Genomic DNA, 20,527 nt, shown 5'->3' with positions numbered 1-20,527 from the left:
AAAATGTCATAGTATAGTATGTTGTCAAAAATCATGAAAACGTCATAGTGTAGTATGTCGTCCAAAATCGTGAAAAAACCTCATAGTATAATATGTTGTCAAAAATCATGAAAAAACATAGTGTAGTATGTTGTCAAAAATCATGAAAAAAAACGTCATAGTATAGTATTTTGTCAAAAATCGTGAAAAAAATCATAGTATAGTATGTCTTTTGAAGTTATGGAATATAATACATAGCTTAAGAGAGAGGCAGACCCTAGCCACACTGGTTGTAGGCTCTGCACCAATGTGTTAGACATTGGCAACATGAGGGAAGTGTTTGGTCAGCCATGTTAAGGGGAAAAAGCATCAAGACAACCAAAAGTCTGTTCAACAGACTGCCAGCAGCTGCACATATTTCACACCTGCTGTAGCCAGGCCAGATAACTTAACTGCTTCTACCCACATGGCAGGCATTGATATATCTGTGAGACAGCTTCAGCCAACGCTCAACCAAACCATTACTGCATCAAATGATCTGCCCACCTAGTTTAAACTACTTGCATGAAGTCAAGGAAATGAAGTAAAATATAGAAAAGTAATGGAAAACCTTTGAAAATGAATGTTAAAAATGTGTGGGAGCCCTGTGTTGATCTGTTTCCTGTGTTTTTTCTTGTCTCCCAGTGGACCATTTCAGAGCTGGCCTGTTACACATACTCCTTGGTGGCAGTTCCACTGTATGACACACTCGGCACCGAGGCCATCGGCTACATTATTGACAAAGGTACATGAGAGTTCACCTTCAAGCACCAACCTGCAGCGTTATCGCAGCGCTCTAGATCAAGGGCAGTGATACTGATACAAACTAAGTGTTTAACTTGGTGCCATCTGTTTTTCAGCTGCCATCTCAACAGTGATCTGTGACGTGCCCGAAAAGGCTCGGATGATTTTGGACTGCATCAGCGGTAAGGGGCGAACGGTGAAGACGATTGTGCTCATGGGGGCGTTTGACAGCGAGCTGGTGACGCGTGCAAAGGAATGTGGCATTGAGATTCTGAGTTTAAAGGAGCTTGAGGTAAGAATAATAAAGTAGTCTTCTTTATGTCCACTATGAATGTACAACATCTATTTACTGAGCGTCAACCATCAGCAGATGTTCATGGAAATTAGCTGTGCCCTGCTGTTGTTGCTGTTTGAGTCACACTGTCATTCAGTCGTGCTCGGGTTAGAGCTAAATGGAAATTAGACCCTGAGGCGATGTGTGTTTAACGCTTGATCGTTATCAGCACTTCCTGCAGACACAGTATATCTCACTGTACGTTTTGTGTTTACTCCAGGCCTTGGGTAAAGCCAACCTCCAGAAACCAGTGGTGAGTAAGAGCAGCACACTTCAGTTGACCTTTTGATTGCACGACAGAAAATGCCCTTAATTCTTATGAAAAAACATATTATTAAACTTATCACATTTCTAGTGCAATAACAATTCAAGCTTCGTATGCATTAGTGTAGATCTGTGGTCTGATTACAGCCCCCTAAATCCGAGGACCTTGCAGTTATCTGTTTTACATCTGGAACCACAGGTAATTATACATCTTATTTACAACATAACCTTTGGATTTTTTTAACTCATGTATAACCATGATCATCATTTTCCTTTCAGGAAACCCCAAAGGTGCAATGCTTACTCATGGGAACGTAATCTCCAACACTGCAGCTTTCATTAGAATAACACAGGTAACGAGCAAACACACCGGCTGGACTGAGAAGTAGAGTTGCAGCGGTAAACATGCACCTTGGTATTAAAAAAGATAGTTATAATACCGTTTTCATTTGCTTATCTACAACCCTGATTCCAAAAAGTTGGGATGCTATGTCCTTAAATGAAAAAAGAATGCAATATTTGCTAATCCTCTTCAACATACATTCACCTGAATACATTGCAGATATCAAGATATTTGATATTCAGACTGATAAACTTGATTATGTTCTGTAAGTCTGAATTTGATGCCTGCAACACGTCACAAAAAAGTTGGGATAGGGGCATGTTTACCTCTGTGTTACATCAACATTTCTTTAGGCAACACCCAGTAAGCGTTTGGGAACTGAGGACACTAATTGATGAAGTTTTGAAAATGAAATTACTGTCTCAAAATTCACAAGCGAGCCCCCCAAAATCTTCAAGATTTAAAGACTGTCTGTGAGGAAGATTAGGCCGAAATCCCATCTGAACACTGAGAGATTAGTGTCTTTTTACATCTTACATCTTAAAGCTGGTATTGCAAACAAAGGCTTGTCAAGTGTTTAAATAAATTTCAGCTAGCGTGTCCAGTACCTATGTCATTCCACCCTATTGCACATAATTTTTAAGTATTAAAATGTTAGGATTTCTTTATCTGTGTAGCTTTATTGAATTAATACCAGTGTCTAGTCTAAATTTCATGTAAATAGCTGCATTAGAAAAATGTATAATCGATATTTTAAATACTCATTTCCCCACTGTATGTCAGAAAGGATTGGCAAGTCATTGCATTCTGATTTTATTTTATTTTACTTTTTACACAGCATCCAAACCTTTTTGTGGAATCAGGGTTGTAAGGTGTTGGAAAAAGAAAATGCATCCAATTGGGGAAGCTCACCTGCACATGTGCATCTTCTTTCCTCATCTGACTGTCAGACTTTTTTATACATACTTCCATTTATTTAAAAAAAAAAAAAAAAAGTTTCAATGATAAAAATTGACAACGAAAAATCCTTCTTTTTCCATTTCCTTTGATGGCCCTCTTTGTAACTACTACTACTAATAGAAGTAATGATAATAATAATTGTAGTACTGTAAACTGTCATACTTTCTTGAGATGGTCATCATAACATGAAAATCTCACACCATTCCAACCCTACTTGGTGGATAAATATTTTAAGCATTGAATCCTAACATAAATGACACCGTCTAATGTGTGTTTGACATTACTTCTTGTTTTAAGTGGATGCATCTGCCTTTCCTAATTCAGAAATTTTCTTTAACCTTTTTTTTTTTTTTTTTTCCATTTATGCACAGTGTATTTTTCCCTGGTGTTCCCCTCACTCTCTACAATCATTGTTTTTGAATCTCAGCCTGAAAGTGAAACTGCAGACTCTACTCAGAGCTGAGAAAAGTACCTACACCTCCTCTGCATGCATGACAATAATTTAGTTCTTATTCATTTTAGCTTTTTTTTATTTACAGTTAAATATTAATATTAAATATTACAGTTATTCCCATAGAAAAAAAACTAGAAGTGTAGCAAGATAAGGCAATAAAAAGACAGTCGTATTTTTAGTAAGGAAGCAAATACTGCCTTCTCTGTTAATAAAACTTAATGTGAGTTGGGTTGCCTAAGCACAGCAGTTCACACATCATGTTTGTTACACTACCATTAACAAGAAAAGCACACGAAACAATGTCAAAGCAATTAATTATTTTTAGACACATGTATAAACAGGCAGGAAATAATATCCTTTAACTGAACTGTGCTGCCCAGACTTATGAAACTAAAGCTGCTTCCTTTCATTCATAATATTTGAATCCAATAAAACATACGAGTTGAGCTGTTCCATAAACCTTTCTTCAAATCTTAACTCCTTGGCTAACTCAGGTTGACCCTCTTTGACACCTTTTATGTTTTCCTATCCATCTCGCCTCTGCTGTCCTCTTTGGTCCATTCCTCCTCACTCCTCCTTTTTCCTCCTCCTCCTCCCCCGTGTTTGTTGTCATCCAGGGCACACTGAAGCCCTCCCGTAAAGATGTGCTCATCTCCTTCCTCCCCTTGGCCCACATGTTTGAGAGGGTGGTAGAGGTATAGTACGCCATGCTTGACCCGCATATGCGCATGTTTTGCTTTGTGTGTCCTCTGCAGGTACACTGCATGCTGAACGTCCATGATATTCATGTATCCTATCTCCCTCTAGCTCACATGTTTGAGAGGGTTGTACAGGTATGTGCTGCACTTGTTCACCTTCAGATGTATTAGATAATGAAAGAGGGGTTTTAAGAGTCTGGGATTACCGTCAGAGTTTTTGGGATTTATTAAAATGTGAAATCAATTTTTGGAAACAACTGTATAGTTAGTAGGTTTTATTTAAAGCTATGCTATGCAGGATTATCAGTTACTGTATGGGAACACACTCGCCAGCAAAAGTCCAAGCCAACCCCAGATTCACTCTTGTTTGGCATTACACCTGGCTATATTTGCATTTTTTACATCTCTTGGATGCTTGCTGCTCACTGTCCGGCACCAGGTCGCTACCTTTATTTAAAGCCCTGACCTCACTGCTGTGGGAGCATACACTCGTAAACGAACCAAACACCAAGCATAAGAAGAAAATAAGTTAAATACAGGCAGAGGGCAGAGTCTCTGCAGAACAAAACACTGCCACGCTCTTCTACTGGGTCATCGGTGATGATTTAGATGGATTACAGATTGTTCTTTTTAGGCAAATCCTGCGTAGTATACCTTTAACTTCTTAAGCTTTAAGGCTGGGCATTTAATAGATTTTGAGTACTGACAGAAATGTGCCTGCAACACTGAGTGTCTAAATAAAGTGAACTCAGAGTTGGCATTAAATGTTTGGCCAGATTCTTAATATTGTTTATTTATTCTTTAAGCAGATATTTCCATATTTATTCCTTTATTTTGTTCCTTTGTGACTGTACTTTTAATAGATGTAATCTTGTGCATTTGGTTTTTGTTAAGACAAAATTAAACACTTTTTTTTTCAGAATTTTTATTTATTTTTGTTAAATTAAAAGAGAAGTTTTATAGGAAAAAGACATGTTTATTGTCCCCAAAGTAACGCATAAAGAAAGTGGGAAACTGTGTGGTGGAACGTAGTGATGCAAAAACAAACGGGGCTTGTGTTGCTTAACTTTGTCCTTCTCAGCTGTTGTAATGAATTTGTGATCCATAATCAATCCAATCATCCCCAACACCTCCAAAGTTTTTTTAGCAGCCCTGCCAAAAGCAGCTTCTGCATTTGGAAAATGGAGTGGATTTTGAAAATTAGACTAACCCTAACCAAATGTTCACAACACTGCCCCCGTGTGGTTAAATTGTCACACTGATTTAATGTGCCACAAGTAGAAATAAGCTTTCTCTTCATCAGGGTGTCATCCTGGTCCACGGGGCTCGAATCGGCTATTTCCAAGGGGACATTCGACTTTTGATGGATGACTTGAAAACACTGCGGCCAACAGTCTTCCCTGTGGTCCCGCGTCTCCTCAACCGCATGTTTGATAAGGTCAGTTTATCTAATGTTCCTCGTGTTAGTCTACAGAAGTCAGTCTCTCATTTTGTTTTTGAAATATTGGGAATTTCTATCTGTGATTATAATGTGCTGTTTTTTACTCTGTTTATTTACTTACTTATTAACACAAGTCCCATTTCTCTAGTCTGTTGCCTTGTTTAATGTTTGATATAAAATGTGGTGATAAAATAATGGTGATTTCTCCACAGGTCTTCAGTCAAGCCAACACGCCGATAAAGAGATGGCTGCTCGATTTTGCTTTCAGGAGAAAGGAGGCAGAGCTTAAAAGTGGCGTGGTCAGAAAGGACAGCATGTGGGACAAAATCATCTTCAGAAAAGTGCAGGTAAACATGGCGTCTTGTGTTTTTGTTCACTTCTTAAACGTATTACTTTTACTGCTGATATCACACATACTTACATGTAATAAGTTCCTTGCATTCATTTTAATATTTAAATCAGAAGGTTTGATGTTTAGTAATATTAGATTCAACTTTATTGTCCCCGCATAGGTACTAAGACAACGAAATGCAGTTTGGCGTCTAACCAGAGGTGCCAAAAAGCAGTAGTAACAGCCATTAACAACGCCCTTCCTGTTTGTTTCGCACTTTGCAGGCAAGCCTGGGCGGTCGTGTCAGACTCATGATTACAGGAGCAGCACCGGTGTCTCCAACCATCCTGACGTTCCTGCGAGCCGCACTGGGCTGTCAGGTGAATCACATTCACTCACTCATCTTGCTGATTGTTTGACCAGTCTGTATGAATAACTGCGAATGTCACTGACGACTCTTATGCTCTGCACTCCAGTTCTATGAAGGCTACGGTCAGACTGAATGTACAGCTGGGTGCTCTATGTCAGTGCCTGGAGACTGGACTGCAGGTAAATCTCTTGTCCATTCTCATGTAATATAGATATATAGAGATATATACATAGATATAGATTTGAACCACTGTGACTGTTTTGCATCTGCAGGTCACGTCGGGCCTCCTCTGCCCTGCAACTATATCAAACTGGTGGATGTGGCAGAAATGAACTACCTGGCAGCCAATGGAGAGGGAGAGGTGTGTGTTTTCACTAACAATCAAACACATACAGTTGTGGGTGGTAAAATGTATTTATGTGGGTTGTATTAAACAAAGGTAGCATTAGAATTACTTAAATACTTACAGGATAACACCAACATTATTTAAACACATTATTACAATTATTATTATTATAAACGGAGAGACCAGAATCAACAGTGAACTCCTTTTAAAATAGTGCTGCCTGTAAATCCACAGCTTGATAAAACGCATACAAAGAACGAATAAAAGTGCATGAAAAGAACGATGCTGTTACAATTAGATTGACAGACAGTGTTTCTTCATTACAAATTTCTTCTTAATCAGCTCAGTGACCAAAGAATAGCTGCACATACGGCAGAATTAATTAGCAGAACAAAAAAAGAGCATAAAACTGTACGATAAATCTTATTACAGAGTAGTGAGGATCAGAAAACACACTTGACTGCAGGGAAAAATAAAGAAGGCAAAGCAAATCATGTTAAACAAAGTGACACAGTGAGTAAATGACTCTACGTCCATGCTAGCAGCTGTACTAAGGCACAGCGGTGCTTTGAGCTAAATGCTAACACGCTCACAATGACAATAACATCTTATGTTAATCAGGTTTAACGTCTGCCATGTACACCATGTTAGTTTAGTTTCCTACTCAAACTGATAGGAATGTCATTAGTTTTGCAGGTACCAACCAAAGTGTTGGACACATCGATGGTGGCACCACATAAAAAGTCACAATTTATCCTGAAAGGGACAAATTTCAGGTCTAACAGCTGTTGGATATTAATCAAGATACATCATGTGGGGACCTTGAATGTCTGTACAAACTTTTGTGTGTTCAGATGTTTCACCAGCTTAAGTGAAAACTCTGACCTGCTGGTGGTGCTGGAGGATAACCAAAGTCAGTAGGACTGATTGTCTGGACATCAAGAATGTCTGTAGAAAATGTCATGGCTATCCATCCGATAGTCGTTGAGATATTTCAGTCTAGTCTTCAGTCTGTGCTTACAGCTGTGCAACTAGTGCAGATGAAGACATTGCATGTGCGCCAGAAAGTAAAGTTTAAATGTAATCTCTCCCTCCAGGTGTGCGTCAAAGGACCAAATGTATTCCTGGGATACCTGAAGGATCCTGAGAAAACAGCAGAGGCGATTGACGAGGAGGGATGGCTGCACACGGGAGACATTGGGAAATGGCTTCCTGTAAGCACAGCAGGCTGAAGGGCACCATTCATCTTTGATTTTTGTTGTGGACATACTGCACATAACAAGTCCAGTGGCATAGCATCAGTTGCAATCTGTTTCTCTCTTGTGGTTTGTTACAGAACGGCACTCTGAAGATCACTGACAGGAAGAAGCACATTTTCAAGCTGGCCCAAGGAGAATACATCGCTCCCGAGAAAATAGAGTGTGTGTATACTCTCAGTGATCCAGTGGCCCAGATATTTGTTCATGGCGACAGCTTACAGGTGAGTCATTAATTTGGAACTGGTGTGAATATCAGATATTCTTATCACAATGCAGAGCTCCCAGTTTGGTACAATTTCACTGGCACTGATCTTCATGTTGTCCGTCTTGTATTTTTCAGGCATGTCTGGTGGGGATAGTGGTTCCTGATCCAGACTGTTTACCTATTTGGATCAAGAAAAAAGGGATTGAAGGCTCCTACACTGACCTGTGCAAAAACAAGGTATGTTATTACAGCAGCCCAAATATTAGTGATGTTCCAAGTCATGTTAAGTTATTAATAACTTAAAGAAACACAGCGTACAACAGTCCTCCAACACCTTCTCTTTCGGTCTCTCTCTAAAAACGGATGGTTTAAGGCACTATTAGGCCCTGATCACACAGAAAGTGATTTAGCAGCTGGAGGCGGCTATTTGTAATTGCTCGCGGTTTTAACATTGCAACGAGCCTTGCGTTTCTGTGCTTTAGGAGCCTGGTGTTTTTGCTGGAGTGCTCTGATCACCTGGAGTTCAAAAAATACTTCAACTCAGAGCAGAAAGGCGCTCCACGCCATCTCTTTTTTCATCATCATCTTTTTTCTCCATTGTCCAATTGGATGATTTGAGAGGTGGGCCATCTGTGGCGGTCGAGGTCATGACAAGAAGTTTACAGTTGGTAAACAATGGAGGAGAAACTGGTGGTAGCGGTTTGCAGGCTGTCAAACTGCCCCTGAGACATCCTAAAATATGCCTGGAAACGGCCATAATCAAGGTGAAGCTCCTGGATCAGCTGGTGATACTCCCCATGATCACCTTCTGCTTTAGGTCTCATATACCCACACAGATATCTGTTTCTCTGTGCCCAACAAATAGAGTTGGGATCCGGATCTGGTTCTTTTTTTTGGAACCGGGTCCAAAGTTCCGGTTCCGGAACCGGTTCCATCACATTTGGAGAAACAGTTCCTAGATTGTATTAAAGAAAAAAAAAAAAAAAAAAAAAGTCACGTGCATTTCCATTAGAGTGCGGCACGGGCCGCATATTTCTGTCCGAACCCAACCGAGCCCGACATTATTTAATTACTAAAGCACTGAGTTTGTGTCACACGGTTACAAGCTATTAAACAGGCTGGGTGTGCGCCGTGGGTGCTCAGCGGAGAGGGAGACCTCCGTGTTTAAAACGGGAGCGGGCGGCAGGAGGTCCCATTCCAGCTAGGGGAGCGGTAGAAACAAACAGCCTGTGTGTGTGTGTGTGTGTGTTTTGTTCAGGTGTTGTCATGTAAATAACATTGCCTAAGCATGAATGCATATAAGTATTTTTTATTACATTGCTGTGGTTAATTTGAAGTAACAGTATTACTGTAGAAATCAGAGAATCACTTTTTGTTGTTATATATTCTCAGGGAGATGATACAAGCTCTAAATCTGAAATACACACCACACACAAATGTGTATTTTCATCTAATTGTACTGTGCAACAGTTAGAATAAAGTTTTTGTATTTGTATGATTGCATTTGTGTTTATTAAATACTTTAAATATAGCAAGTATAATGAATATAATGTAGGAATTGGTAAGGAATCGGATCGTTAAGAAGGAATCAGAATCGTTAAAATCCTAACGAGTCCCAACCCTACCAACAAACTAGCTGCTGACAGCCTCTCACCCTCAACCAGAGCTACAGCAAGCACCCTCTGATGTCCATTTTAGGAACTAGTTACCAATTACTGTGAAATAAAAGAAATAAAAATAAACGGTAGATTAGTGGAAGGTTAGTGTTGGGACGTGACTGCCTGGCAGCGATAAAATGGCACAGCAAGCATTTTTTACTAGCGACATTCGATTAACAGTAGGACTGTGCGCCTGTAAAACGTTTTCTGTGTGATCAGGGCCTGACAGTGGCTTTGCTATTCAGACCCGGCCGGAAGCTACCTGCATTTCTCATGTACAGTCTATGATCCTAACATTTTTTCTGACCGTTTTAAGGATGTGAAAAATGCCATTCTGGAGGACATCTTGAGGCTGGGCAAGGAAGCAGGACTCAAGTCCTTTGAGCAGGTGATTGACTTTTATCAAAATACCTTCAAGTTTAGTATTTTCTGTTCTGCTGCATTTGATTCATTATTATCTCTCATATTGAAACTAGGGCTGAAATAATTAGATGATCAATTTAATTGATTGACTGCAGCTGTTTATAACCAAGTAGGTGTTTAAAGGCATTTGTCAAGTAAAAATGTAATTTTTACATCTTAACGAATCTTAAAGTTTAAGAATGTGCGGCTTTTCTTTTTCAGAATTGGATAGAGAACTGAATTTTTGGGGGGTTTGAACTGTTGATTGGACAAATAGGCAATTTAAAGACAACACATTGGGCTTTAAAAAAAATTGTGCAACTTTTTTTTTTTTTTTTTTTTTTACTGTTTTCAGATACTTAAAAAAAAATATTTTTTGGAGGAAAATAATCTGCAAATAAATGTATATTAAAATGAAAAATAGTTGTAAATTGCAACTCTGTTTTAAATATTAATTTTCACTTTCTGTCACTCACTTTGCTTCTGCTCTTTTGTCTCTGCAGGTGAGAGACATTGCGTTACATCCTGAGCTGTTTTCTGTCCAGAACGGCCTGCTGACACCCACTCTGAAGGCCAAGAGAGCTGAGCTCCGGAGCCGCTTCAGAGGGGAAATTGATGAACTCTATGCCAAAATTAAGATGTAAATTGGGATTGAGGAGTACTGTTGGCAAGGTGACATACATTTAGAGCTCACAGTCGGAACCAAATAGTTGTCGGGGATTAAACTCGATTTGTCTGCCAGTGACAATCTGAGATAATGACTCTCAGAAGTCTGTATTGTCCCCGCTTCATCTCGTAATCGTACCACTAAATTTTCCCTGCAACCGCTGGCTATTGAGTTCAGAGTATGTCACCGTGTTACTGTACAATCTAAGAGCATGTAATTGAAAAACCCAAAGGGGAAATGTGACTTGCTCATGCCTTAAACTGCCATTAAGTCCGACTACTTCACAGTTGCAAAGATCTGAAAACATTTCTGCCAGTTTTTATAATCTTTGGAGCTGCAGAAAAATTCCTACAAACCTGCTTTTAAAGTGACTATTTATACCAGACTATTTAATTTTAAAGCTCCATCTATTTAAGTTGGTATTTAATGTAATCATTAAATCTGTAAATAGTGTATCTGCTGAAAAGTCTATTTGTATGCAGAGTATTGTGCCTGATGCTCTGTGGTTGTAATTCCCTGCATTCCCATGTCTCGATGCTGAAGGACTGATGAACCTTCCTGCGTGCACAATTAAGAGTTAATGGCCTTTTGGGAATCATGTTGCTTGATAGACTTTCTGTGCCTTTTATGGTTGTTGTTTTTTTGTTTTCTTTTAACTCTGCATGGGGAAAAACTGAATGTTATTATATTCTACATGCAATTCCTTCCTTTTAGATTTTCTCATTTCAGTGCCACAGGTTGCAGGATAACACTGCACACTGCCATTCGTGTAATGCACTTCACTGATCGGTGTAAATATTTGGAACACTGATATCACGGTTCATTTAAAGAAACACGTTTTTCAAAATTATTTCCACATCATTGTCAGCATTTCACATTACACTTATTTTCGGGTGTAAAACGGAGCAACATTTCAGTTGTTTGACAAAAGATTTTGTTGTGAATTCAGATGTTTTGAGTAAATTATGATCTTCACACACATTTAAATCACGTCGAGGCCTCCTTGGCAGTTCAAGCCATACTTTTCTTTATTTTATTTTTTCAAAGAATCTTATGGTATGAAAAGGGCAAAGGTGCAGTTTTGTGCTGAAGTTTTAAGTATAGTATATTGATTGTCAACTGTACAAAATAAAGATTTTATTCAAAAACTGTGGTGTTTAGTTTTTGGCTTTCTTAATGGGAAAAATAACATTGATAGATCCATGATTTCTAAATGTTTTGGTAGCTAGGAACCTGTTTTAGTTGTGTACAGTTGGTACCTTTTATTTGCTGAAGCTGACACTATTCACAAAGCATTAAAAAAAAAAAAGAAAAAACACACTCCTTGGCCTCTACTTCCTTGTGGCACTTCTAATGACCTTAATAGAAGCAGAAGGAAGAGGAGGCGTGACCGTTTCAGTAAATGTGACAGATATTTTCTTAAAAGTTACCAACTGTAGCTTGAGGTCACCGGGTTCCTCATTTATATGCACCATTTAAAAGTTCACAAAGGGTTTATAACCCACTATATTGTACTTCTACGCAGCCATGAGAATATTTTAAGTGTTTATTAAAGTATTTGTATTTTATTGTTATTCATTATCTGTTTAACACCCAACCTCCACATACAAGAGAAGTTAAGTGTTGACAAATAATTACAACTACATTATAGTGTTATAAACCAGTGGTTCCCAACTGGTCCAGATTTCCACAAAGTTTAATATATTCAGGGTCATGCTTGCATTTGGCCATGTCATCGAGCTAGTTTGCTGTCTTAAGTATCTGTCCGTTATTCACTCACTCTACTGCAGGAAATGACACTTCAGAATAAAAGCCCAGCACATGCTTTTATTTTAAATTCGCTGTACTTAAAAATTAAAGTGTTTTGACAAACTTGACACATTCATGACTCACTTGTGGTCATTTCAGATTGGACCTGTGACCCAGTTTTGGACTGTGATCCACCAGTTGGGAACCACTGTTTTAACCCATTCATTACATGTTATACTGCTTATAAATGCTAAATAGGAGGACATAAAGTGTTAAACGTATCTTTGATGCTGCCCAGCTGGTGCAAAATAGAGCTGGAACAATCGGCCAATTAATTGATAAGCTGACTGAAAATTAATTGGCAACTGTTTAAATCATCGAATAATAATTTCTGATTTCTGTCATTTTCTTTTCTCAAACTTTTTTTGGTTTCATGCTTATTAAATGTGAGAATTTGATGCTTTTTTTAAATAATAAATTATTGGTCAGATAAAAGACATCGCCTTGTGCTCTGGGAAATTAAATAGGGCTATTTGTCACTATTTTCTGACATTGTATTGACATACCAATTAACTGATAATAAAAATAATTGCAGCTCTTGTACAAAATAAACTCACCTTCTACTTGGAGTCAAAATCCGCCATACATTTGAGAAGAAGCTGATCAGAGATATCTTCGTTGTTTTGTTCAAAGTCATCTAGGCTCTCTAAAAGGTCCTGGTCATCCTGTTTGTCTCCCCACACCTCAGCTGATTCCTCCCCTGTGCTCTGTGGGGCCTGGTTTGATGTCTGGCTGAGTTCAATGTTACCAGCATCATCCATTAAGTAAGCCTGGTCTTCCTCATCCTGTTAATGAACACATGACATGATCATGCACCATCATCTTTGAGCCTAAAAAGAGGACAAACTGGATTATCTGGCATATTTAGCTCAGTCAGTCAGTCAGGATGCTAGTTGAAGGAAAGCAAACTAACCAGTGCCATGATGTAGCTGACGCAGATCTCCTGCGGCAGTGGGTAACCTGTAATATTAGAAATGTTTATCTCACATTAGCTGTGTTTCTATTGTCATTTACTTTATGACCCTACAGACGAATCATGTGACCTAACTTTTTTTTTATATAGGAAAGTCTAAATGGCAGCATTTAGGGTCATAACTTACTTGAGGACCTAAAGTTCTTGCATTCAGGATCGTGACACTTCTGGTACCACGCTTCCTCTTTGAGGTCCACAACAATCCTGCAGAGGAGGATAAGACCAAGTCAGAGGGGAAGTGGAGTGCACTTACAGACGGTTTACAAGATATCAAACATACGTACATAATGTTGTTGCTTTTATGAAACCTCTCCACATTTTCACACCAGCGGTATTTTGCAATGTCGTAGACAAGAAGTTGTTCGGCGACAAAGTAGTTCCACCGTCTGATGCCTGTGAAGTGAACACAAGGTACAGTCCTGACATTAATGATACAAACAGCTGCGATCAGTCTGCATAGTGCACTCTGACAAAGGATGGTTTAAACACAGACACGTTAACATACTGTATGCTATTAATTGGTGATATGAAACCAAAAAATTAAAAAGCACAATACTTTTGCCCGTATTGCATGTTCTTTTTAAATAGGCAACCCCAATCCCAAAAAACTGGGACACTGTGTGAAATGTAATTAAAAACAGAATACAATAACTTGCAAATCTTTACTGACCTATATTCAAATGAGTACAAAGACAAGATATGTAATGTTCAAACTGCTAAACTTTTTTTTTTGTAAAATATAAAATATACACAATTCCGAATTTGACGCCTGCAACATGTGCCAAAAAAGTTGGCACGGGGACAACATAAAGGAGGGAGAGAGAAGCGCCAACAGGGAGGAAACAGTAGGCTTTTAATCATCAGGCTTTAATGCTGTGCATTGCCAGACACAAAGTGTGATAATGAAAAGCTAAAAAGATGTGAATATTTGTCATAAATTGTGGAAATACATGAAAATTGTGGCACTGGGAGGAAACCGGACAAGGGTGATAAAAACCGGAGTCTCCCAGGTCGGCAAGTATGTTTTATAGACCAAACAATAAATCGATTAATCAAGAAAATAATCAGCAGCATAATCGATAATGGCAATAAAAACAAGTCCTAGGTCCCAAACTAGACATGCAAATGTTCTGAAAGTGAATCCTCGTTCACCAAAGCATTTTTAATCAGCCCAAAACTTACTTCCATGTACGCCGTCCTTTTTAACCAGAGTCAGTACAAAGTTGTCCACTTCCTGATGAGGGGATGACAGGCAGCCAGAAAGTGTATCTGCCAGTGATGGATGAGAAAAATGTAAAACTGAAATATAAAGTTAAAACACTGATACACCTACAGATTATATAATACACTATGTGTGTGTGTGTGCACAGAGAGCAGCCTCTGTTGTTAGCTCAGTGTTACCTGGATTTGTGGCTGATCCCTGCTGACAATGAGGCTTTGAGGTTTTGGAATCCTTCGTCTCTGGGGCATCGGACATCAGAATTTTCTGACCTGTGAAACTAAACATACACAGAAATAAGCTCTGATGCTGTGGCTTGATGAAGGTAACACTTTCAGCCCACAGAATACTAAAAGGTAAAGGCAGTTAAAGGTGTTGTACCTCACGTTACAGACTAAAGAAGCCAAGAACACGCTTTCCTCCGCAGACATTCCCTTCTGAGGTTTGTCAATAAACTTGTTGTCGTCTGCCACCGTGAAAGCAGCGTTCTTTCCCACTTTTGATGACTTGTAAAGCCGGAAATTTCTGTTCTTAGTGTAAACACCTGTTTTTGTGAAATATAACCATAAGTATATATTCATAGGTACATACAAAAACTGATGTGCAAGAGAGATGCTGAATATATCAAGATAAGACTTTAACCATGACTGGCATAAGGTTAAAAAGGACAAACAAAAAATTTCTCTTACCAAGATCAACAAATAAACAGTCTTGGCCATCCTTGTTTTTCACCTGGAGGAAACTGAGGTCTTTCTCTTCCTGCTTGCGCCTCTTGGCCTGTGGACTCTCAAGTGTCTCACCTGCCTTTGCTGAATCAGCATGTGTTCTGTTGTAAGTATATCATTGAGAAAACATTACACAAAGTCATGACAGCAAAGAAATTTAAATACTTATTTTGACAGACCTGACAAACAAACCGTGTTTCGACGCTTTCTGCCGCTGAATTCATCCCAACATTCTGGCAACTTTTTAGGGTGCTCAGGACTGGCTGAAGAATTGTATGAATAAACCTGCCTAAAAAAGACATAATATATTAACTAAAGTAACATATGATTTAAAATAGTTGCCTCCATGTGACACTGAACATACCCACGTGTATGTTGTCTTTGAAAGCTGCATTTGGGAGATTGAAGATGAGATGTCGGCTGAACTTCTCTTCTGTGCTGGAGTCGAGGTTGAGGACATTTTTTGCGGAGCATTTAATCCCATAAACTTCCATCAGCTTGTCACAGACATACTGTCACAAAACACATACAAGTAAATATACTGTGTATCAAAAGGGAAAGAACCAGAGGGATGCAAGTGACATTTTTGGCTAAAATGAGTTATATATACAGTACAGGCCAAAAGTTTGGACACACCTTCTCATTCAATGCGTTTTCTTTATTTTCATGACTATTTACATTGTAGATTCTCACTGAAGGCATCAAAACTATGAATGAACACATGTGGAGTTATGTACTTAACAAAAAAAGGTGAAATAACTGAAAACATGTTTTATATTCTAGTTTCTTCAAAATAGCCACCCTTTGCTCTGATTACTGCTTTGCACACTCTTGGCATTCTCTCCATGAGCTTCAAGAGGTAGTCACCTGAAATGGTTTCCACTTCACAGGTGTGCCTTATCAGGGTTAATTAGTGGAATTTCTTGTTTTATCAATGGGGTTGGGACCATCAGTTGTGTTGTGCAGAAGTCAGGTTAATACACAGCCGACAGCCCTATTGGACAACTGTTAAAATTCATATTATGGCAAGAACCAATCAGCTAACTGAAGAAAAACGAGTGGCCATCATTACTTTAAGAAATGAAGGTCAGTCAGTCTGGAAAATTGCAAAAACTTTAAATGTGTCCCCAAGTGGAGTCGCAAAAACCATCAAGCGCTACAACGAAACTGGCACACATGAGGACCGACCCAGGAAAGGAAGACCAAGAGTCACCTCTGCTTCTGAGGATAAGTTCATCCGAGTCACCAGCCTCAGAAATGGCAAGTTAACAGCAGCTCAGATCAGAGACCAGATGAATGCCACACAGAGTTCTAGCAGCAGACCCATCTCTAGAACAACTGTTAAGAGGAGACTGCGCAAATCAGCCCTTCATGGTCAAATAGCTGCTAGGAAACCACTGCTAAGGAGAGGCAACAAGCAGAAGAGATTTGTTTGGGCCAAGAAACACAAGGAATGGACATTAGACCAGTGGAAATCTGTGCTTTGGTCTGATGAGTCCAAATTTGAGATCTTTGGTTCCAACCGCCGTGTCTTTGTGAGACGCAGAAAAGGTGAACGGATGGATTCCACATGCCTGGTTCCCACTGTGAAGCATGGAGGAGGAGGTGTGATGGTGTGGGGGTGTTTTGCTGGTGACACTGTTGGGGATTTATTCAAAATTGAAGGCACACTGAACCAGCATGGCTACCACAGCATCCTGCAGCGACAGGCCATCCCATCCGGTTTGCGTTTAGTTGGACGATCATTTATTTTTCAACAGGACAATGACCCCAAACACACCTCCAGGCTGTGTAAGGGCTATTTGACCAAGAAGGAGAGTGATGGAGTGCTGCGGCAGATGACCTGGCCTCCACAGTCACCGGACCTGAACCCAATCCAGATGGTTTGGGGTGAGCTGGACCGCAGAGTGAAGGCAAAGGGGCCAACAAGTGCTAAACACCTCTGGGAACTCCTTCAAGACTGTTGGAAAACCATTTCAGGTGACTACCTCTTGAAGCTCATGGAGAGAATGCCAAGAGTGTGCAAAGCAGTAATCAGAGCAAAGGGTGGCTATTTTGAAGAAACTAGAATATAAAACATGTTTTCAGTTATTTCACCTTTTTTTGTTAAGTACATAACTCCACATGTGTTCATTCATAGTTTTGATGCCTTCAGTGAGAATCTACAATGTAAATAGTCATGAAAATAAAGAAAACGCATTGAATGAGAAGGTGTGTCCAAACTTTTGGCCTGTACTGTATATGTCAAATACAAGCATTTATTGAGCTCTATCTATTGCCAAAAGGCTAATTGTAAATTCATAACCAATCCAGAGTTATTAATCAAAAACCAAAACACTTAACACTGAACACACTGAACTATTTGGGGCCAAAAATGGCATATGTGCGCTTGCTCACTTAAAAAAAAGACCAAACAATAAAGATTAAATTCAGTAAACAAAGTCAGGATGAAGTATGGTCACTTTTTTTGGTTTGGTAGTCCTGTAAAGGTGGTCAAATGTCACTTACACCGCTCTAGTTCTCATCCCTTTAACGTAAGGAAGAAAAAAGATAAACTGCACAACATCTATCCAAATGTTTCTCCCATATGTGACAGATTCCAGTCTTCAGAAGCAACTTTAACAACTACTCACTCATTAAAGTTATAAATACTAAACATACTCACAACTTGGAAGGAAAACAGTTCACATTTCTGACCACTAACATTTGGCTGGAACACTTAATTAATACCCCACATTTAGGGAAGATTCTCTATGCCTTAACAAACAAGCCCTCTTGATTTGATAGAATTTGGCAGCCCCTAATTGCGGCAGTATCTCGCAGCTTGAAATTGGAGGAATTTGAGTGAAAGATAAACAGGAACTGGGTGGACTTTTTTGTACTATTGTAATCACTGCTCCTATATTTTTAGTTGCAGATTTAATGTCAAGTGGATACTTTTCTTTGGCTTTGTAACTGTCTGAATCATTATCTGTACGTGAAGCAAGCTGCTCGATTTAAAAAACAACAACAAAAAAAACAGCAAGATACATTGTGCTACCTGGATAAGCGAAGACACCATAGCTTTGCCATCGGCTCCTTTATTAGAGGGCTTGTGGAACTCCAAGTCAAAGTAAAGCTTGCAAACAGCGCCCTCTGGTATCACCTCGTAGCAGTGCATCAAGGACTGTGTGTAAGTCCTGAAAACATCAAGAGACAATCACCATCTATGCGCATTGTCACATTTTTTCCAAACACACAAAAGTAGATGCATCTAAGTTTGCATGTAGAAGTGATGTTTACCTGTAGTAGTGCCATAGCTCACTGTAACTGGTAACCAGGAAGATCCTTTGACCCAGGGATGCCTTTTCTTTTTCAAGTGCAAAAACATGCACAGCCTAAGGGATGCAAGGTGCAAATTTCAGCTATTTATCTGGGATGTAAGGTGTAAAGTGCAGACTGATGTGACAGTACCTGAAGTGTAGTGTTACCTCTTTGCAGCTCTGAGTGAAGCTGATAGCCATACTCTGACGAGGGAAGAGCTTCCAGATGGAGGAAGGCTGGCATGGCCACAGTCGAGGCTTGTAGGGAGTGGCCAGAGGATTCAGATGGAACGACTGAGCAAGCTGCTCCACCTTCTTCACTCTGTCTCCCCACTTACTCATCTTCAAGTGCTTATCAGCCACTTACACAAGACACTTTATTGGACCCACAGGGCAGCTTGTTCACCATTTGATCATCCAAAGCGAGGTCAGCTACAGTGCAGTGCCCCACCTCAGTGACTTGCTCAAGGAAACTTCAGCAGAGCGGGACTCTTGATCGTCCTTTCATCGTCAACCTGAGGAAAAACTGCATTATATGTAGAAGTGTTTCTGTTATTTAGTCTAATCCTTAATATAAGAATGATGGGAAAAAGGAGAACCTTTGAGTTTAACGCACTACATTTTACAGTCTCCAAAATGACTATACAGTTGCATAAACAAAAAATTAACACTACAACCTCCATTCAAGACAACTGTGTTAGACTGAATAAGTTTTAGCTTGGTGTCCCCCATGTATGTTTTCTACCTAAAATATAATGTAAAATAATAATAATAATAATAATAAAATAATAAATAGATTCCTACAGATATAGTCTTACACATCTTAACAGTATATAAAATATCCAGTATATTTTAATACTGTTGGGACGTTCCAGCTACATCAAAATGCTGTTTATATAAGAAGTGATGATACAATAAAATAAAAAATAAAAAACACTCTGGAAGAGGCCAAATTGAATAGTACTTTTACTTTTGATAATTCAGTGTATGTTTCTGCTAACATTGCATATACTTTTATCTAAGTAAAAACTTGAAATGCAGGACTTTTCCCTTCATATTTGTAAGGCAGCACTTCTATTTCTATTTGTTTCTGTGCTTAAAGAAATAATCAGATCACTTAATGAAGTAAATGTATCAAATACTGGAATGTAAAAATACTAATTACAAGTAAAATCCTGCTAGTAAAATTACAATAGTATTGTGTGTATCAAATTAAAAAGCTGTCATCAGAAAAGGGCCCTGTCAGAGTTTTTATTAAACATTATGGGGTACTGCACAGTACAGTCATGGTGCATTAACATGTTTTGTGTTTTTATTATAGGTTATTTAAATTTTACTATGCAAAGTACCTATAAATATAAAATAAACGCAGAGTAAAATGACAATATTTCCCATAGAAATGCAGTGACGTAGACACAGAAGTATAAAATGGAGCTACTGAAGTACAAGTACCTTCATATTGCACCCAAACTTAGTTAGTTTTCATTATATTGTATTTTCAACAGTGACTGACATAAATATTTCCTCCACCACTGTAGACTGTAGACTAACATACAGCAGGAAGTTATGACTTGACAGCTACTGAACATGGATGTAGCTAGGGAGGGGTGAAGACAGCTGAAGCTAATTTAGGCAGCAACGTTACCCGTAACACTGACTTAAGATAGCATACAGTGTCTTAAAGAAGTAAGTAAGTAAAACGACCATAACTCAGTTACTTTACCGTTGTTTTATGTCAACAGTCACCTCACTCACGTATCTGGTTATAGCAGAAATATAAACACACAAGCTTCACTAGGCGTCGTGTTTTCTTTTTGGCGCGCCTGGAACCGGAAACAGCGCCATTTCCGGTAACCAGAAAGACACGTTCGTAACAGACAACCCCCCCCCCCAAAAAAAACAGACACCAGTATTTGTTTTTACTGTCAGTTATTATTATGTGTACAATAATAATAATAGACAGTGGACGTTTATAGTGCATGTATCGTAAGCGTAGCTTTTTTTA

General features: G+C 39.0%; 2 protein-coding genes across 8 annotated transcripts in view; one reads left to right on the top strand and one right to left on the bottom strand.

Moving 5' to 3' along the window:
- Nucleotides 1-11,642, top strand: part of acsl1a (acyl-CoA synthetase long chain family member 1a) — a 30,939-nt gene extending 19,297 nt beyond the window's left edge. For 2 of the 3 annotated variants that reach the window (XM_033623806.2, XM_033623807.2), the window contains exons 6-21: nucleotides 664-763; nucleotides 879-1,054; nucleotides 1,317-1,349; nucleotides 1,508-1,559; nucleotides 1,640-1,713; nucleotides 3,873-3,950; nucleotides 5,119-5,253; nucleotides 5,469-5,603; nucleotides 5,872-5,967; nucleotides 6,064-6,136; nucleotides 6,230-6,318; nucleotides 7,401-7,517; nucleotides 7,640-7,783; nucleotides 7,903-8,004; nucleotides 9,742-9,813; nucleotides 10,331-11,642. In XM_033623806.2, coding sequence (XP_033479697.1) covers nucleotides 664-763; nucleotides 879-1,054; nucleotides 1,317-1,349; nucleotides 1,508-1,559; nucleotides 1,640-1,713; nucleotides 3,873-3,950; nucleotides 5,119-5,253; nucleotides 5,469-5,603; nucleotides 5,872-5,967; nucleotides 6,064-6,136; nucleotides 6,230-6,318; nucleotides 7,401-7,517; nucleotides 7,640-7,783; nucleotides 7,903-8,004; nucleotides 9,742-9,813; nucleotides 10,331-10,471 — 1,617 coding nt within the window. In that variant the 3' untranslated portion in view covers nucleotides 10,472-11,642. Of the gene's footprint in view, nucleotides 1-663; nucleotides 764-878; nucleotides 1,055-1,316; nucleotides 1,350-1,507; nucleotides 1,560-1,639; nucleotides 1,714-3,734; nucleotides 3,813-3,872; nucleotides 3,951-5,118; nucleotides 5,254-5,468; nucleotides 5,604-5,871; nucleotides 5,968-6,063; nucleotides 6,137-6,229; nucleotides 6,319-7,400; nucleotides 7,518-7,639; nucleotides 7,784-7,902; nucleotides 8,005-9,741; nucleotides 9,814-10,330 lie in introns of all 3 variants that reach the window. The other variant, XM_033623809.2, reaches the window with a different exon arrangement.
- On the bottom strand, nucleotides 7,778-20,347 carry primpol (primase and polymerase (DNA-directed)). Of its 5 annotated transcripts, none has more exons than XM_033623811.2 (15): nucleotides 20,246-20,347; nucleotides 18,691-19,037; nucleotides 18,503-18,597; nucleotides 18,261-18,399; nucleotides 15,585-15,732; nucleotides 15,413-15,509; nucleotides 15,185-15,321; nucleotides 14,877-15,039; nucleotides 14,678-14,775; nucleotides 14,459-14,545; nucleotides 13,561-13,669; nucleotides 13,404-13,480; nucleotides 13,217-13,263; nucleotides 12,861-13,088; nucleotides 7,778-7,945 (listed from the first exon to the last, which is right to left on the bottom strand). In XM_033623811.2, exons 2-14 carry the CDS (start codon nucleotides 18,862-18,864, stop codon nucleotides 12,864-12,866), a joined length of 1,596 nt encoding a protein of 531 aa, XP_033479702.1. In that variant the 5' UTR covers nucleotides 18,865-19,037; nucleotides 20,246-20,347; the 3' UTR covers nucleotides 7,778-7,945; nucleotides 12,861-12,863. The 5 variants fall into 5 exon arrangements, with proteins under 5 accessions (XP_033479702.1, XP_033479701.1, XP_078022385.1 ...); XM_033623810.2 differs by having other exon boundaries at nucleotides 18,691-19,048; nucleotides 20,246-20,346; XM_078166259.1 differs by having other exon boundaries at nucleotides 20,269-20,346.
- Between the last annotated feature and the right edge of the window lie 180 nt (nucleotides 20,348-20,527).

This window comes from Epinephelus lanceolatus, chromosome 3, assembly GCF_041903045.1.
Source record: "Epinephelus lanceolatus isolate andai-2023 chromosome 3, ASM4190304v1, whole genome shotgun sequence".
Classification (NCBI taxonomy): Eukaryota; Metazoa; Chordata; class Actinopteri; order Perciformes; family Serranidae; genus Epinephelus; species Epinephelus lanceolatus.
Note: the sequence above shows the minus strand (reverse complement) of the source record. Positions and strands in the feature narration are given on the sequence as shown.

Bases quoted from the DNA above. Each gene is read 5' to 3' on its own strand.
- primpol (XM_033623811.2), bottom strand. From the start codon at position 18,864: ATGAGTAAGTGGGGAGACAGAGTGAAGAAGGTGGAGCAGCTTGCTCAG. The intron at 18,598-18,690 runs GTAACACTACAC...TGCATCCCTTAG, and splicing joins TCACTCAGAGCTGCAAAGAG to GCTGTGCATGTTTTTGCACT. The intron at 13,481-13,560 runs GTACGTATGTTT...CCTCCTCTGCAG, and splicing joins CATAAAAGCAACAACATTAT to GATTGTTGTGGACCTCAAAG.